Source organism: Coenobita brevimanus, chromosome 97, assembly GCF_032717465.1.
Source record: "Coenobita brevimanus isolate Jiangsu-jjx chromosome 97, ASM3271746v2, whole genome shotgun sequence".
In the NCBI taxonomy this organism is placed as follows: Eukaryota; Metazoa; Arthropoda; class Malacostraca; order Decapoda; family Coenobitidae; genus Coenobita; species Coenobita brevimanus.
In genome coordinates, this window is record NC_137050.1 from 20,777,438 (window position 1) to 20,797,552 (window position 20,115).

General features: G+C 42.5%; 1 protein-coding gene across 1 annotated transcript in view; it reads left to right on the plus strand.

Moving 5' to 3' along the window:
* Nucleotides 1-20,115, plus strand: part of LOC145413628 (putative neural-cadherin 2) — a 276,011-nt gene that overhangs the window by 10,689 nt on the left and 245,207 nt on the right. The window contains exons 3-5 of the mRNA XM_080283289.1: nt 15,023-15,326; nt 17,463-19,321; nt 19,784-20,063. Of these exons, the coding sequence (XP_080139415.1) occupies nt 15,023-15,326; nt 17,463-19,321; nt 19,784-20,063 (2,443 nt within the window). The remainder of the gene's footprint in view (nt 1-15,022; nt 15,327-17,462; nt 19,322-19,783; nt 20,064-20,115) is intronic.

Genomic DNA, 20,115 nt, shown 5'->3' on the forward strand with positions numbered 1-20,115 from the left:
ATTACATTCGTTTTCATTCACGCTCCCATTCTCTCTCTTTCTTATTATCCTTGACGTCACACTCTCTGCGTGAGACGGGGACAGTGAACCTACCTCTCATTTTCTTTTTACCTTGATTGGCATCTTCATCATCATCATCATCATCATCATCATCATCATCATCATCATGGTTATTGTTATCGTCGTCGTCGTCGTCGTCGTTGTTGTTGTTGTCACACATCTCGGTAGTTTAAAGAGATGATCAATCAATCAATCAATCATTTCCTGTGGCACCCTCGGGGATGCATAGGGCCTCGATGAACTCACACCACCACATCCTATCTTGTGCTAACTCCTCAAGATCTCCCCAACACTCATCTCCAGCTTCCTGTCTCATTGTCCTCATCCACGTCTCTTTTGGCCTTCCTCTACCTCTCCTACCAAGTGCCACCCACCCTGGTGTACCTCGCACTATTCCTTGTCTCCTATACACATGTCCTAGCCACTTCCATCGTGAGAATCTAACATATTCATCGATCGGCTACACTCCCGTTATTTCTCTAATTCTACTATTTGGTATCCTTTCCCACCACTTAACTCCTAATATTCTTCTAAGTGCTTTATTTTCAAACACCAAGAATTTATTTTCCATAGTCACTGTGCTGTACCAAGACTCGTGTCCATAAATTAAGATACTCCTAACCATTACCTTATAAAGTTTGATTTTTGTATGCACAGAGAAATTGTTATTATTCCAGATATTTTCAAGCATTCCCATTGCCTGATTAGCCTTCTTTAACCTTTCCTCGAATTCAAAGTTCAAAGAACCATCCTTGGCTAAATAAGTACCTAAATATTTAAACCTATCAACTTGCTTTACAACCATACCTCCAATTACACATTCCTGCGCATTTTCCATATTCATATTGATTATTTCAGTTTTTCCACAATTAATAACCAAACCCACCTTGCGACCTTCACTCACCAAACAGTCCAACACTCTCTGCATCTCTTCTGGCCCATCACAAATCAAAACTATGTCATCTGCATAATCTAAATCCAAAAGTTTCCTGTTCTCTCCCCAAAGTATACCTGCACCGGTTTCTGTTCCAACGCGTTTCATAATGTAATCAATGACCAATATAAATAGTAAAGGCGATAGAACACCACCTTGAATTACTCCGGACTTGACTTCAAACGAATCACTCAGACAACCATCAACCATCACTTTACAAAATGTGTCCTCATGCATGTTCATAATGACCCTCACAAACTCCTCTGGTATTCCATGATGTCTCATGATCTTCCCCATAGTCTCTCTCGAAACACTATCAAAAGCCTTTTCAAAATCAACAAAACAAAGACTTAACGGTACTCTCATTTCATTAACTTACTGCATCAAATGCCTAACTATAAAGATCTGATCATTGCAACCACGTCCCTTTCTAAAACCAGCCTGTTCATCCCTCAGAATACCCTTAACCACCGGCTCCAACCTATTTAACAACACTCTACTGAAAACTTTCAAAGCTATCGGTGACAAAGAGATTCCCCTCCAATTACCACATTCACTCAGGTCTCCCTTCTTCGGAACTTTAACAATTACACCATTCTTCCAAACTGACGGTAGTAACCCCGTCACCCATATCTTATTGAATAGCTTGGTCAAGATCATTATTAATCTATCCCCCTCCACTTTAAACATTTCTGGAAATAAACCATCCTCCCCTGGTGCCTTATTATTCTTTAACTGTTTTACTGCTTTCTCCACTTCTGCAAGCCTCAACTCTCCTGTTTCTATATTTAAATCTTCCTGAGCAGACGGTATATCCTCTTCTGGTGGTATTGGTCTATTAAGAACTGTCTCAAAATGCTCTTTCCATCTGTTTTTAATATCTCCATCTTTGGTCAATAAATTTCCTTCCCTGTCTCTAACTGGTATTTCCTTGCGTTTACCTGCGTTACCACTCAGTTCTCTAATCGATTCATATGCTATTCTTTGACTCTATCCATCATTTTTGTTTATTAAGATTTCAGTCTCTGCAACCTTTTCATCCACACATCTTCTTTTATCTCTCCTAGCTAACCTTCTTACTTCTGAATTCAAACTCCAGTACGCAGCTCTTGCTAATTCAAACTCTCGTTCATCAACGCATTGCATCTCACTCCTCAATTTAGCCTCACCTCTCTTTTTTATCATATCCCACGTTTCCTCCGATATCCATTTCTTTCTCCTGAATCTATGTCTCCTTCCAATCGTACATTCAGCAGTCTCATGCAAAACTTTGTTCACATCCTCCCACATCTCATCTACACTTCTCTTCCCCTCTTCCAACGTTTCCAACACCAAAAACCTATTTCTGCATTCTAATCTGAATTCCTCCTTTTCTTCTCCTTCCCTTCTAAGCTTAACAATATCGTATCTACCAACACCTGATTTTTCCTTCTTCTGATTTTTAAGTTTAAACCTTATTTTTGCAATGCTGAGTTGATGGTCACTACCAATATCCGCTCCCCGTTTAACATGAACATCTAGCAGAGAACCTCTATGCCTCCTACTGATAGCGATGTGATCAATCTGATTTTTATATTTTCCACACGGCGACACCCAAGTTGTCTTGTGTATATTGCAATGCTGAAAGAGTGTGCCCCCGATGACTAAGTCATTTGCTAGACAGAAGCTTCCAAACCTCACTCCGTTTTCACTCATCCAACTACCAACTCCCATCTTACCCATACATGCCTCAAATCCCTCATTTGAACAGCCCATTACTGCATTAAAGTCTCCAACGCAGATCAAAACATCATGTCTAGGTACCCTTCCTACTCCTTCTTGCAACTTTTCATAAAATGTGTCTTTCCTTTCATCGAGTGCATCATTAGTAGGTGCATAACACACAAACAGACTGATGTTGCCATGATTTGATTTAAACCGTGCGTATAACAATCGCTCATCTATAGGATCCCACTCACATAAAGCCTTATTTGCCTTACAACCCAGCAACAATCCTACTCCCTGATAATGCATTCCGTCCTGTCGACCAGATATCAATAAACGTATACCATCCTCCAAATCCAACTTATCGACTCCAGTTAATCTAGTTTCTGTCATAGCACAAATATCAAGTCCGTAATTTTGAAAAAACTTCACTAACTCATCGATTTTACCGTCATGATTTAGCGTTCTTACATTCCAATTACCAATTTTAATTGTATTTTTTGCATTGACAAAGGAATTAGATTGTAATTGAGGCAACCGTGAGATTCTTAGCACCCCCTGCCCATTTAAGGGCTGCACGGGACTGGGGGCCATTATTGTTCTTTCAGAGTCCATCAAGGTTTCTTTGATCAGCATTTAGAAAAAAAAAATGTTATAAAAATGTAAGGGTATTAGTCAAATAATGTACGATGACCTTAACCACGTTATAGTAATCTTTATGCGATTTTATACATCGTGGAAGAGACCCGTAGAAATGAAAGGCTGCCACAAACACCATCTTCCTGTTTACGATGAGAGGTTTTTCTCCGATCTGAAGGGGAAAGTAAGTCCACAGCATAAAGAATAGAATGTAATAAAAAACTCATCGCACTGCAGAAGTTCAGCTTATTGTCCTTTCAGTCAGGTTTTTCTTTGCAGCTGCTCATTAATTGTGGTAGCTGGAAAGTAGATAAATAAAAGATTCTGTACATAGGTTGGTAACTTTTGTAAGGAGATAGATCAGTAGGTAGATATCTTGAAGTAGATTTTTATGGAGTCAGGTCTCCTATGCAAACATCACAGTACAGTACAATGCGAGGAGCAGTAGACAGATAAGTAGACAGATAAAAAGATAGATAGATGCATATATAGGTAAATAGGTAAGTACTCAGATATAAATATAGATATGTAGGTAGGTAGATAGATGGATAGATGTAGATAAATGTTAAAAATATATAAATTCATGGTCACAGACAAATATGCAGGAAAAAACAGGCAGACGTAAGCTCCTTTGCGTGGGACTTAACGGGGAACAGCTTAATATTTCACCAGCTTTGTTCACCTTGTGTTGGCAGCCCGCCCCTGATCCCTCGCCAGTTTCTTTATCACGCCAACTTTGCACCATTATAAATAAGTAAATGTGTAGGTTTTGCAGGGACTCACGAAATCAGCAGCGTCTTCATTCATCATGGAAGTTTATCTTTGTGACAGAGAGAGAGAGAGAGAGAGAGAGAGAAAGGGGGGGGTAAACACAAATTCATAATCACGCAGTTATTTGCCAAAGTTCATTGTGGTTTATTATGCAACTAAATATTACGAAACATCATTTAACTTTCATGATCGGGAGAGATCAAGTACTTTATTCCAGAAGATTTTATTCAGCTGAGTAAGTTATAGCAAAGAAATATGGTTATTTTCTCCATTAACTCTGGCATGGTTAGGACAATTTTAGTAATTGTTTAAGCATCACCGCAAGTTTTGATTCAGCTGAGAGTGAGTCCTAGAAACCTGAGCATTATATGAGAGCGTGAACTATTAACCCATTATCTTCCACGGTTCCTGTGTGCGTGATTGTGCCGAAAGGGTACTAAGCGTACTGCCCTCCGCCTGTCGGCTCATAGTCGCTATGCTCATAGGTCCCTACCCCGGATATCCCTTCTTTATCAACTTCTGAAATGCCCAGTTCCGTCCTATACTGAGGACAGTGGGCGCAGATTGGTTAATTTTCTTATACTGGTGATATGTTTCAACGAAGTCAGTTGTTCCAGCAAAATGTCTAGCTTCGATGAAAGCAGTTATTCTTTCTATCAGAACAGTCGGATCTTGAATTTGGCTCTCTATTGTATTTTGTTTTTGTCTTTGAGGGAACTGTTACTGCGGGCTCATGGGCTTTGGTTCCTTCTTCCTCGCATAAAAAAAAAAAAAAAAAAATTACATACTTACTTTGATAGATATTACGTAAGCCTTTGGAAATTCGGGTAAAAATATCGTAATAAGCTACTTCAGACATTCAGAAGGCAGTCATTACGCCTTTTGTGATTGTCTCATGTTTCTCATTGCTAGAGGTGCAGATTACTAATATTGTCGTCGTCGTCGTCGTCGTCGTCGTCGTCGTCCTCCTCCTCCTCCTCCTCCTCCTCCTCCTCCTCCTCCTCCTCCTCCTCCTCCTCCTCCTCCTCCTCCTCTTTCCTAACTAAAAATAGCCTGAGGTTGGATCCAGACACAGATAAAGAAAGGTCGTAAGTGGGAGAAGTTTCAGCAGCATGACCACATTGCTAATACCATGGAGAAAAATACGTAATGACAGATTGACATTATATTTAGCCAGTAGTTTTCTTCTGTTTCCGGTACCTTAGAATTTGATAGTATTTTCCTTGCTTGTAGATGGTGGGAAATAATATCTTTGGAATTCATAAAAGTAAAAGTGCCGTCATCATCATCATCATCATCATCATCATCATCATCATCATCATCATCATCATCATCATCATCATAAATAATTCTTGTTTCTCACGAGTACAGGTGGAGTGGTGGTGATTTATTTTGTGTAATGACTCGAAGCATCGTAAATGTTTTCTTAAACGGTAACATAAAAGCATTTGCATTTCATGAGTAATAACTAACACACACACACACACACACACACACACACACACACACACACACACACACACACACACACACACACACACACACACACACACACACACACACACACACACACACACACACACACACACACACACACACACACACACACACACACACACACACACACACACACACACACACACACACACACACACACACACACACACACACACACACACACACACACACACACACACACACACACACACACACACAGGATAAACAACAGGATAGAATGCAATGAATACCAGAATACCTGTTGTACGAGAAACACCCGCTAGCGTGCAGTAGATTCCTTTTCACACCAGTATGCTTTTGACCCTTGACCCTCGAATTTGAACTTGACTTAGGGGTGGTCACATACGACTAACCTGCCAAAGTTGAGGCTCTAGGCTAAAGGATACAAAAGTTACAGCCCAAACAAAGCAGACAAACAAGGAGACACTGACACAGAGACACAGAAGCACAGACACAACCAAAAAATCAACTGTCGATTAGGCAAGCAGAAGTACGAATGAAGAGTACATAATTGTAGACTCAGCGTACACCACCACATTAAACAGAAGGACCGAAGTACTGAGAACAAAAATATACTGTACATTTGCTTCAACAACAAAGTAATGCACACCCAAAATACGTGCACAAAAATGTAAATGCCTGTCCCTGTTTTCGTGCGAGCTGGATAGATTTATATATTTTTAGGTTTCTTGGATGTGAGAAATAGCGAAGGAACGAAGATAGCAATTTCATGTTCTTACAATAACAAAGTCTGAAAGTTACAGAGAGAGAGAGAAAGAGTATAAAAGTAGGCAAGAAAAATGGAACGGAAGAGGAACTGAAATACAGGAAGGAGATGTGGAAGACAACAGAGAGAAAAAAAATAAAGGAAGGAGCGGGTAATTAAAGAACACAGGAAGGAGATAAGGAAGAAAGTAGAGAGAGAGAGAGAGAGAGAGAGAGTTGAAAGTCGTAGAGGAAGGAAACTCTTACTTTAATATCGCGGTGAAAGATGATAGAGGTGGGAGGGATGGAGGGAAGGAAGACACTTGGAAGAAGGTTGGGGAATGGTGGAAGGAAGAGCAGCCAGGAAGCACTGTGGGGATGTGGGAAAAAGTGGATCGGCAGAGGATGGTGGAGAATGGGTGAAGAACAGAGGCAAAGAGAAGTAAGGTAGGAGAGTGAGAAGAGATGGAGGCGTAAAGAAGAAACATGAGTAGAGAAGAGTAAGGTGCTGGGTAAAGAATGTAAAAGTAGAGAGGGAAGAGAGAAAGAAATGGAAGAGGAAGATGGGGAGTGAGGGAGATAGGTGAGGAGTTGGGAAAAAGCAGTGAAGGTGTAAGGAAGTAGGGAAACAGGGAAGCGGAAGAGGAAAGCGGTTAGTGCGAAGTTAGATGGGGAATACAGAGAGAGAGAGAGAGAGAGAGAGAGTGAGTAGTGAACAAGACAGGTGGGGAAGTGGAGAGAGAAAGAGCACCGAAGGAGGAATGTTGGAAATATGGGGCTTAGGTAGAGAGCAGAGAGAAAAAAAACAGTGCTAAATGAAGGTGGGGAAGTGGGGAGAGACATGGGTAAGGAAAAAAGGGAGAAAGTATAGGGATAAAGCTCTGAATGCAGACAAAAAAAATGAAGAGATGGGAATAAGAGGAGAGGCCAGAAATATGGAACCGGACAACATTAGATTTCTCATAGTGGAATATTCGTGGGTATGGGAACTGACGAAGTGAAAGTACATCTGTCGGTCAAACGTTTCACAGATAAACTGAAGAAGGTCGTATACGAGTAACATAAACTACAACAGGAGTTAAAAATCAGCCATGGGCATCCGCAGGTCACGTTATTCTTAGGAAACGGATCGACAGACGAGGTAAAAACATAACAGCTCAAAGATGGAGTGAAGGAAGATCCAGGCAGAGAAGAAGATGGAGGGAGAAAATCCGTAGATATATAGGACTGTAATGGAATAGATGTACGAGCAATAGATCAGGGTGGAGAAATTTAGAAGATGCCGTTGTCTTGTACTGGACTGATGATGATCATTGAAGAGGCTCGTGCAGATGACAGTAATTACATAACGTTCGATGATGATAATAATGATGATGATAAGGAAAGAAAAGGCTCATATGATAGCTGTGATAAAAAACGACCTCCCTTTTCTACCCAAACAATATACCATCAAAAAGATTCTACCACACAAAATACGTCTTTCCGCAGCAAGCGAGACCGGTGCCATAACTTGGTGGCGAGACAACAAAAACACCAGAACAATAGCAGCAACAATGATAAGAAGCACTGGAGGCGCAAGCAGAGTTTCTCCAAGCAAGCAATTACACATCCTTTTGTCTCCCTAATGGCTTTTTCTGCGCCTCATCTCCCTCCTTTACTCAATTTTCGCTGTGCCCGTCTTCGTGTGTGAGAATTTTTTTAAGCTGTGGAAATGAAAAGTTGATGTGGTGCAGAGTGGAATGGAAGGTCAAAGGGTGAAGGAGATGGAGAAGATGGAGAGTGGACTGGTGAGGGGAGGATTGAGGGAGCAGTGAAGGAAAGATGGGAGTGAGGTGTAGACAGAGAGAGAAGGATGACGTAAGTTACAGGAAGGAAAGTGAAGCAGTGAAGGAGAGGGCGTGCAGAGAAACAAAAGATAAAGTGATTGAGTGGAGTGAGAGATACAGAGGGAGGAGGATATAGAAAAGAGAGGGTAGGGGATGGGAACAGATGTTGATGATGGAAAAGGAGAGAGAGAGAGAGAGAGAGAGAGAGAGAGAGAGAGGCGGTTGTAGAGGAAGAAGAGAATGAAAAAAGGAAAGACGTAGAGGAGAGGATCAAATGAAGAAACGAGAAGAGCTTAAGTAATGTGTACAAGTGAAAAAATGAAAGAGGAGGGACTTCGCTTCTGCTGACGTGTACTGAGAACGTACAAAGATCTACAATCGTCTTGTTTTCGTCTGACGTGATTCGTAACCACCTTCTGCTCATTTGATGTCCTGGTGTAGTCAGAGTGGATAGTAAATTTAACTACTTACCAAGGAGACCCATCCATACTTCATAATTAACGATCACCGAGTTTCACATAACCACGACATTGTATTCAAGATGTGAGAATAACCCATTTCCGTCATATGTAAGCAGACTGGCTATATTTAAGATGGCATGCTAGGAGTCGGTGAGGGGAGTGAGGGGTCAAGAGAGACAGAGGTGGGGAGATGGTGTGGAACGGGATATGAGAGACTTGGGTCTGCGGAAGAGGACAAGACAGACAGGAGACGGTGGAGGAGATGTACAAAAAAGAGCGGCCAACCTCGACTGGGAATAAGGCAAAGAAGGAGGAGGAGAAGGGGTTGAGAATTAAGGAAGGGACAGTGAGAAAGAGAGGGTCAAGGAGACTGAAAAGGATGGAGAGGTAGAATGGGTGAAAGGAGGAGATGGAAAAGACATTAGCGCGAGGTGAGGGGTAGGGAGGAACGGCAGTGGAGGTGATGAGGGGATAGAAGGGAAAGGAAAAAGGATTTGGAAAGGGAAGTGGGAGAGCAAGCAGTGAATAAAAACCGTCATGTTTTGCTGAGAAAACAAGATAGAAGAAAGACGGAAAGACAGAAATAAACGAAAAACGTAAAATAAAGAAAATATTAATCGCGAAGTGGGTAAGATATGAAAAGGAGCAACAGAGAGAAAATAAAGAATTCGCAGAAGGTAATGGATAATTTGATATACGAAGAAGTGTTAGATTCAAGAACAGTATTACTGGTGATGTAAAAAAAGAGAACATTAAGTAAAAACAGTGGTCGAAAACATGTATAAATAAACAGAAGGAAAATGGCAAGATAGATAAAGGAAAAGGAGAAGCTCAAAACTGGAAGAATTTAAGGTGATTAAAGAGGAAAGAGAGAGAGAGAAAGAGAGAAAAGAAGAGTTATGTAAGTCTAGGAAAAGAGAAGAAGGCAGGAAGTTAGTGTTGGTAAAAGCGTTAATAATGAATGAGAGAGAGAGAGAGAGAGAGAGAGAGAGAGAGAGAGGAGGAAAAGACCAAGCTAATTAACGTTGAAACAAGAAAAAATCACCGTGGCGGAAGTGAAGACAAGAATCGAATACAAAACGGCAAAGAAGTGAAGTAAAAAATTATGGACTCTCTCTCTCATTATCCATTTCACGGCGGTTATTACTATTATTTTTTTTACTGATACCAGGCGATTTTTATAAAACTTAGGTGGAAGATGATGACATTGGGTTTAGGGGAAACTCTTCGAAATGGAGAGGTTAGATAAAGCCCTCTTATTTACTGTTGTGTCATTTTTTCTCCAGACGGTTTTATTTAGCTTTCGAGATACAATTTCGAACTTGATTATCCATTTCATTAGTATAGCGACTTTTGTTTATTATATTCTTGATGTCTCCGATCGATCATATTTAGATTTTGGAAGATTTTTCGATCTGAAGGTTAGATGAAACCTTACCCTAACGCTGTGTAGTAAGCTGTACTGGTTTTCGATTCGGTAAATTCACATAAGTCTTTGGTGAAATCCTGCCAAATTACACATATATCATTCTTGAGTTCTCGTACCATCGGAACGAGACGTGTGCCATGGTGTTTCCTTTGTCGAGTAATTTATACTTATTTGCCTTTCCTCTGATGGCCCAGAGAGACTCCTAATGGTCTAGTGATGGATACTTGTGTCGGGGTGACGGCATTATCTTAACACGTAACTTTCAAATCCTTAAATGATGAGGAATCTTTCCATCATATAAAATGCTGCCTGGTGGTTTAGTGAGTAAAGACGTCTCAGTCGGATACGGCTTGTAAAGTTTTGCAGTCGAGGGAAAGCTGGGGTTTACTGCTCACCAAATGTCACTCACGGGCAAGTGGAACAGGTCACCTTCACCTGAAATATAGAGACCAGTTAGCTTAGCCCCTAGGTCACGATGCTCCTGGGAGAGCGAAGAATGATTGGATAACGAATGATAGAAGAATGTAAATGCTGCCAGTGTCGCTAATATCCCGGGCCAAGCTAACCATCTGTCGTCGTGTTCGTCACCAGCCTGTCATCTTGTCGCAGTATGCTTGTCGGAGTCCGTCTCTTGGTGTGGAATTACGACTTAGCCAGCATGAGGCATTAATGTTTTCACTTCGATGATGCATTTTTTTTTTTTTTTTTTGCTTCGCCAGGGAATTATGTTCAGATTAAAAGAAGTTATCCTGCTTATAGGGTTAATGATAGTTTCTTTAAATACCTTTCCTACAAGGAGTTTTTCTCCATTGCTGAATCAGGCTGTCTGGCTGTATCAAAAATAATGAATAAATACTGTACATTTATAAATATAAGTGATATATTTGCTTCAGTCAGCAAACGTACTTTCCTCCTGTAACTCTTATTTTTCTGTGCTGCCCCTCCCTCCCTTGTTCCGTTCCTCATCCCCACCTCCTTCCTTGTCACGCCCCTCCTTCCACCCCTTTCCCTTCCGCATCCCTCACATCTTTTTCCTCCTTCCTCCGTCCCTTCTTGTCTTGCCTTTCCCATCCCTCTGTCGTCCCCCCTCCCCCTTCTACTGCCCCCACCTCCTTCCTTCAATTCCTCCCCTTTTCTGCCTTCTTTGTCCTTTCCTCTCTCCCCTTCCTTCTCCTCTCCCCCCCCCCCTTATGAACCCTTGAAAAATTATTCCACAAAGTTTTGGTAAGAAATTCACCAAATTGTGGCTGAAAGTTTGTGTCCGCCTAGGAACAACATGGGAGAAGTTTGTGCATAAATTGCGTGTTCTCAAGGTCACGGGTCAAGGTCACATATTCTCACTGTATCCATGCAGGGATTTTGACCCCATTAGTGCACGATGCGCTTCCCAAGATGAATAAAAGCCGGTATTCTTGTCAGCTTTTGGAGATTTTGCAGCACTCTTCCTCCGTGATTTTTTTTTTTTTTTTTTTTTTTTTTTTTTTTGGTATATTATAGAATATTCTTTTTTTGTGTGTGATTTCGTTTTTATGTCGACATGGATTGCAAAAATGGAAAACTGGAGTATGCTGACGTACCATATCCAATAGGAGATGATAGGGAGTCAGCAGACGAAAATAGGGGACAAAATCGTCTGATGGTAGTAAAAATGGAATTAATCCCTTCAGTCCAGTTGCATATTTTCCACTACAATTTTTCCACTGACAAACCATTGTATTCAGCTTAGGAGAGACTTTTAGAACTGAATGCATTTGATATAGCCTTCATAAACCCCTAAGTACGAGAGGTCTTTCATAAAGTTAAGAAAATCGTCTGGAGGTGTGAGAAACACGTCGCCTGATTGAAGGAGTTAATAACACGCTTTAATACTAACCTCTTCACATGAGATACAAATTCTTTCATAGCGAAATCAGTTTCCTTAGAGCAGTAAATCGTTTGAGGACAACAAGATTGACCCTAAAAAGAAAGTCATAGCCGTGAAAAGCTTGGGTCGCTCGAGGTCGAAACAGCTCGAGTATATTATTATTTTGGCAGACGCCAGACTGTTTCTTTCAGCTGAAAGTGAGTTATAGGAGCCCGAGTGTTAACCCCATCACTACGAGATGCACTTCCTTAAATGAGTTAAATCGTTTGGTAGCAGCAAAGATAAAATAAAAGACATCACAGTGAAAGGGTGAGTGGCAATGATTTCAAGCCCATTGCGTCGAAGAGGCTACTTCTTCCTTAAAAAAAAAAAAAAAAAAAAATGCCAGTATGAATAAATTAGAGGGGATAGTGAAGGCAAGAAAGCGGTTGGAATAATTATGCTGGCTTGTTAGCATGTCTTAGACCTGTACACTGATGTTATTGTAAGTATTGCTAAAATACGCTAAGTCATATTATCTGTTCTCAGTCAGCCTGATAGGTATTATGAAGTGCATGTGTATGGAAAGGTTGTACCTGTGAAGTCAGGATTCTGGGGCCTTGAAAGGCGATTGAATGAGTGTGCGGCCCATTTCAGTGGGCATGTTGATGATTAGTTCTCTCACTGTCATGTTCTTTTTTTTTTTTTCTTTGCTTTCTGGACTTTTGGAGGTGTATGGATGGTAACGGGCTGTGAAACCTATGCCCAGAATCGTATGCATTAAAAAAAAAAAAGAATCCAGCTTATGGATGGGAAAATGGTGGTGGGGGTAATGATGATGATGATGATGATGATGATGATGATGTGCATTGTCATCATTATTATCCTCATTGTTTTCGTCCCGGTCGTCATATATATATATATATATATATATATATATATATATATATATATATATATATATATATATATATATATATATATATATAATAATTACATCCTCTTATTCCAGTTGTATATTATCCATCCTGACTCAGCTGTGACATGTAATTCCAAGTTTGTCCGGTAGCTGCCGCCTTCAAAATATTTTGCACAAGTTGCGAATATTCCCAGGGTTTCGCTGTAATTTCCTGTATAAACAAATGACATAATATTGTTCATTATAATAACGGTGGATTTGGGTGCACTTTGCATAATATATATCATTAACGGGCTTCCAGGAACTGTTGGGTTAGGCCGGAAAACATAGGCCGTGTTAATCATTAATTAAAGTCAGTGTATTGAACAGGTTAGCCTCTTGACTATGAAAACATCGTTTTAACTCAGCTACTAGTACTTCATTTTATTCAACTAAGGAAGAACTTTTCGAACGGAGGGGTTAGATAACTGCCTTCACAGTCCCGTTCAGTCCTGGAGGTACTTCCTAAATTTAGTAAGATCGTCTGGAGGTAGCAAGAATCAGGCACAGTAAGCCGTCATGGTACTGAAAGGGTGATGTCAGCGCCAGGTGTGATAAGGGTGTGATTACCAGCAACTGTACGACTCTGTGCACTGATATCGTAGGGTCCCTTTGAAGTGAGTATCTGGCGCATAACTGGCGCTCGGTTGTTATCACCTCGCAGGACCTTGCTTCCCTTCCCTGTCCTCCTCTTCCCTTCCCATCCCTTCCCTTCCCTTCCCTTTCTGTCACTTTCTTTCCTCCGCCTAACAACTCTTTCCGCATTAGTTTTTAGATGTTATATATTAAAGGGATGAAACCATTGTTTTTTGGGTATGGTGCAATTAAAGGGATGAAACAAACGAGATAATAATAATCATCATCATCATCATCATCATCATAATCATAATAATGGTTATTATTAGTAATAGTTGTTGTAGTTGTTTTATTACCGTTGTTGTTATCCATCCATCATCCAATCCTGCATTGCCCCCTGAGCAGCGTAGGAGGTCGGGGCTAGGCAGGTTATTGTTATTATTTTTGTTATATGTCATTGTTGTTACTAATGTCACTCATTTGTTTCCTTAAAAAAAATGTATTTTATCAGTGTTGTTGTTGTTGTTGTTGTTGTTGAAGGAATGTTAGCTAAGATGCTTAGTAACACAGTATACAGACCGTCAGTAGTGTTCATCATGGCCCCATCACTGATAATTATTCCATTCCCTGCCACCATTAATGTTATTGCCCCGGACCATCACGCCTCTCAATATTAACCCCACAGCAATATCCTCGTCCCCCCCCCTCTCTCTCTCTCTCTCTCTCTCTCTCTCACACACACACACACACACACACACACACACACACACTAGACAAGCACGATTAGTTTAGGTTCGGTTGCTTAGACTGCCATGTTGGTCAGATTATGATGATCAGGTTACTTTGGTTGCTTGGTTATGTTATTTACTTAGGGTTATATTAGGTGTGTATCACGGTTAATGGCCACTTGTTAGAACGCATCAGTTGGAGTGACGGACATCTTTAGGTTTGTAATCGTGTAATGACCCCAAGGTTAGAAGGTTGGTCATGTACTTTTAAATGTAATGAAGTGGGCTAACCTCTCCTCCGCCCTTTTCATTTAGAGTGAATTAAAATACGATTGACTATTACTAATATAAGATTTTCTGTTCCTGCTGCCGTCTGTCTTTCATCCTGTATATACCTGTTTGAGACCTACCCAGCGGGCAAAATTAGGTTATGTTCGGGTAGATTAGGTCAGGACAGATTAATAATAAGCTATCGACACTATTCTCTCTTCCTTTCTGTTAACCTCACTCTCCTTTGTCTTTCCTTCTGTAGGCTGTGTGCCATTACCGACGGAGGGACATGATTAGGTTATGACATCAGATTAGGTCAGAAAAGGTCAATGTCATCTATCACTAACTTTTAGTATTAAAGTTGTCATCGTCTCTTTGCTCCCACAAACACTGGCTTGAGAGAAAACCGGAAACACGATTTAGGTCAGGTCAGGTCAGGACAGGTAAAATAAGGTCAGGTTAGATCAGGCCAGGCACTGGAAAGTCAGGATTTCAGGTCAGGTAAGGCTGAGTCATTTAGGTCCAGTTCGTCACAGCTGTCAATGTTATCCTTAACTCCCTCTCTGTTAACCTCACACCCCTCTCTCTTGCCCCCCATAGGCGCTGGACCGAGACCCACCGAACGGCAAGAGCGTATGGAAGCTGGTGGTGCAGGTGAGGGATGGGCAAGGGGGTGGCAGGGAGAGGCGTCCCCTCCGCTACTCACACCACCGCCAGAGGTACCTGAGGCAAGTCGATATAGGGTTGGGCGCAGGCGACGTTGACGACGAGGGGGTTGTGCTGGTAGGGGATGAGGATGGAATAGAAGATGAAGATGCGGAGATGATAGCTGTGGCAGATGAGATGGAAGATGGGGATGGCAGGATGGTGATTTTGGGAGATGGAACAGAAAGGAGGATAGAAGGTAGCGATGAAAAGATGGTTGGAAATGAAAGAGGAAACATAACTGACATGGCTGATGGAATGAGGGTAGTAATGACTGACAGTATAGAAAATCCAGAGGAAAAAGGAAGTGTAGAAAAAGGAAGGGAAAGAAGAAGAACAGAAGATGAAGGAGGAGGTGAAAGAGGATATGGAGGCAGAGAAAGACGAGGAAGAATGCCTGCCCTAGATGAGAAAAATACCGGACAAAAAGGAAGTTCAGAGCAATCTCAAAAGAGTATAGAAGTGAATCTTATTAGAGATGAAGCTTTACGCGTGGTAGAGATAAATAAAGAAACACGTGAAAGAGAAAGAGTAGCAGGAACGACAGATGGAATAAGGGAAGAAACAAGAGTAGAAGAACAGACATCTATATCACGGCAAGAGAAAGATGGTACAGCCCCATCGAGGATAAAACGAGGAATGAGACAAAGTGGACTAGGAAGGAAAGAAACAACGACCCCAGAAAAAGAGTTAAGGGAAGGTGAAAGAATATTGGAAGACCGGTCACAAGTACTAACGTTAAACGACAGTGGAGGAGAAAGTAGGATAAAGAAGAAAGAAGAAGAAGTAGGAGGAGGGATAAAAATGAAAAGGGGGGAAGAAGACAAAGGAGGAGGAGGAAAAGAAGTAGGAAAAGAAAAAGGGGGGGAAGGAGGAGGAGTGTTGACGACAAGACACGAGAAAGAAGGTGACCCAGCAGGAGTGACGAGCATACAAAAAAGGCTTGAAAATGAAGCAGAAAGAAGAGGAAGAAGAGGAGAGGGAGGAGCCGGAAGAGAAGGTGATGAATTGGATGCAGTGAAGTTTTATCACAATCGATATAAACTCGGTCAGGTCAGGAGGGATGGGACGAGGATGGATGGGCGAGTGGCAGAGGTCCAGGAAGAGAAGGAGGGTCATAAAGAAGGAGGGAAGAATGAAGAGAGAAGAGAAGAGACTTGGGAGAAAAAAATTGAAGGAGAAGTACACCACAAAAATGAAAAAGAGGGAAAAGGCGAGACTGGAGGAAATGAGGGTAATGGAGGTGTACACGAGGAGAATAAAGATGGGAAGAAAGGAGAGAATTTAGAACACGAGTCAAAGGAAGATGAGGGTGATGGTGAAGTGCATGGGGAGGAGAATAAAGTGAGTGAAAAGCAAGAGGATAGAAGTGGCAGAGAGTGGAAGGTGGTAGATGTAGCTGAGGAGGAGGAAAATGAGGAGAGACTAGGCAAAGATGATGATGGTACAGGAAAAGAGACAGCTGAAAAAGTCGAAGGGAGACACAGCAGGGATGAGGGAGAGACGCACGAGGTAAACCAAGAAAACAGAGAACAAGAGACGAGAAGACAGAAGTGGGAAGTGGAAATGATCGAGAAAGAGGATGAGGAAGAAAGACTCGAAGAAGAGAACGAAGAGAGACGAGACAAAGGAAGACAGAACTGGAAGGTGAAAGGGATACAAGACGATGTATGGGGGTATGGAAGAGAGAATCCTGAAAAGAATAAAACGCCAGGGAATGGAGTAGGGGAGTGGGCGATAGAAGGGATACAAGAGGAAAAGAAGGCACAGAAAGCAGAGGAAACTGAAAAAGATTGGAACCAGGGAATAGAAAACGAGTGGAAAGAAAGAGAAGAGACTGAGAATTTAACACACGAAGAGAAGGGGGAAACTGAAGAAAATGAGAAGCAAGAAATGGAAGAAAAAGAGTGGGAAGTATTAGGTAAACTGGGAACTGGAAGCGAAACTCAAGAAAAGGAGGAGGAAGACAGTGAAAAGAAACGGCAAGACGAAATTGAGGCAAAGGGAGGGAAAATTATGAAACGATTACAGGAAGTGTTTGAGAAAGATGATGATGATGCCGAAGAGAAAAGGCAAGATAAAACAGAAACAAAACAGGAAGGCAGGATTAAAACAACCGAGACTGCGAATGGTAAGGAAAACATGCAAGGTGAAGTGCCAGTTGAAGAAAGCAGAGTGAGAAGAACAGAGGAAGATAAACTAAAAACAACAGTGAAAGGTAAAACGGACCGAGTACCGCCTGATGGGTCATTAAAGCCTAGCAGGAGGGGGAGGAGGTTAGGTCATAAGTCGAATATAATGGCCCATAGGAGCCCTAGCGGCCACCACCCATCAGAGCATCACAATGGGACCGCCGCCAGCCCACCAACCCACTACCCAAGACAGATGGTCGCCAGATTCGCCTCCTCCGGATTTTACAAGAGTGGATATAATGGGGATTCGAACCGCGGACCCCGGAAAGTAAGGTCAGTCCCAAAACCATCGGAAATTGGGGCTGGGTTACTGTTCATGGCCGAAGAGAGTGAGTTTGGGGGTCAGGGTGGTATGATCCCTGAAAAAGATAGTTCGGCCTTTGAACGGGATGGATTGACTTCTGATCCTGATGGTTTGACTTTTAAGAAGTATGATTTGAATGGTGAACATAGTGTATTGACGGCTGAAAGAGGTGACTGCAATTCTGTGGAAGGTTTGAATTCTAAGGAAGGTAGTTTGACCTCTTATCAGCGTGGGTTGACTACGGAATGGAATGATTTGACTTCTGAGCAAGATGGTCTGGCTTCACATCAAAGTGGGTTGACTTCAGCGTGGGATAATTTAGCTAATGAACGTGATGGTTTTGCTTCTGAATTTGCTGATGTGATGCCTGAACCAGATGCCCCATCTCTTTCAGGCAGTGTGGGAAAGAGACAGTGGGTTATCTCTTCTGCACCAACCCTGCCCGCTTCGCCCAGTGTTTCACCCAGCGCACGTCAAGCTACGGGGAGGCGCGACGAGCAAACTTCCCTGGATCATTTTCCCTCCATTGACGACGGAGAGGAAGGAAGGGACTTTTGGCGCGTGACTGGGCAACCTGATAGCAGAGGTGTGGCGGTGGCGGTACACCCTAGCCACCTTCATGCCTTACCAGCCTACAGGATTAACAGGACACCACCGAGATCAATAAGGGCAGGGGGGATGGGCAGGGGAGGAGGGATGCTTGGAGAGCAGGTAAGGGGAGGAGACAGCACGGGAGGAGTCTTTGGAAGACAGGAAGTGAAAGGATCAATAAGGGAAGGTGAGTTTGGAGGACAGGTACACTCTGTGGAAGGTTATGGAAAGGGAGGAGCCTTTGGAAGGAAAGTAAATGTCGTGAGATCAATCAAGGAAGGGATGTTTGGAAGGCAGGTAGACAGTGTTGAAAAATCAGACAGGGAAACTGTGTTTGGAGAGCATGTGAAATCTGTGGAAAGATCAATATGGGCAGAGAAACCCAGGGGAGGTGTCTTTGGAGAGCAGAGCCTGTTTAGAGGGCAGGTAAACTCTGTGGAATACTTCAATAAGCCCCCGTCACCTAAATTTGCCCAGCGCCCCCTGCCTCATGTTTCAAGGGAAAGCGAAATCCACGGACAGGCCGTTCCAAAACCTCTCGCTCGTGAATCCCCGCGAAATACGTACCTGGAAGGGGCCACAAATCCGGACCAACTTGATATTAAAGGGCCAATAACTAAGATGAGGAGGAGAAGAGAAGTGGTCGGGAGTCGCGCAGGGAGATTAAACAGTAGAGAAGACGGAGAGGAAAATGCAGATGCGTGGAGAAGAGAAGAAAATGTAGAAGAGAAACAAACAAACAGATTAACGAGTGGAGATGATGTGTGGAGAGAAGAAGAGGTGGATAAAGAGAAATACCGAAGGAGATTAAGCAATGGAGCTTCCAGAGAGGGAAATGAATATATGCAGAGACAAGTAGAGGAGGAGGAGGAGGAGCACACAATGAAATTAAACAACAGAAGTGCTAGTGAGAGAGATGGAGATGTGTGGAGAAGTGAAGAAGAGGTAACAGAGGAGGAACACACTTTTCTCAGATCATCCATAACACCCAACAAGGCGGAAGTTGAGCAGAACTTCACAAACCCACTCCTCAGCTACCCATCAGCCTCCTCAAAGCTCCCATTCCCCACAGTTCCAGGATTGGTGCACCCATCTTCCACCCTGGGAGTGAGGGAGAGGATGGAGGAGGAGCTGGAAGAGAGGAGGGAGGAAGATGTAAGGGAGAGAAGAGAGCAAGAGTTGGATGAGAAGAGAGAAGAGCTGAAGGAGAGAATGGAGGGAGGACAAAGGAGAAATGCAGTGAGTGAAAGTAGAGAGAAATCGAGTGAAGGAAGAGAAGACCTGACGGAGAGGAGGGAAGACGAATTAAGTGATAAGGCACAGGAATGTTTAAGGAAAGGGGAGGAGGGAGAACCAAGGGAGACGAAAGAATTGAGCGAATGGAGAGAGGAATCAAAGGAATTGAAACAACAGTTGAGAGAAAAGAAGAATGAGACAAGGCAGGCGAAAGAAGGTGACGAGGAACTAAGCGAAGGGAGAGATGAAGAAGAGGTGGAGAATGTGGAAGAAGAAAGACAAAGATACGAAAGAGACGCGGACACAACCCTGTACAACTCCTGGAACCACGAGTACATGTGGTTCTCCGACGAGGACGACGAGGAGTGCAAAGAGTTCGAGATGCCGCAGTGGAATATCTCTCCATCAATCTCCACCACTGTTACCTCCTACACGGGGCCAAGTGGGAGAGATGGTGGTAGTGGTGAGGAGAATGGAAGTGGTGGGGACAGGAGGAGAAGAGTGCACGTGGTGGAGACGGTGGTAACTGTGTTAGTGAAGGACATCAACGACAACACCCCCACCTTCCCCAACACCACCATGTTCGGAGATGTCATGGAGAATGGACCAGCTGGTGAGTACAAAATATCAAACTGATACTTTCTTTTTTGTCTCACTTTATTAAC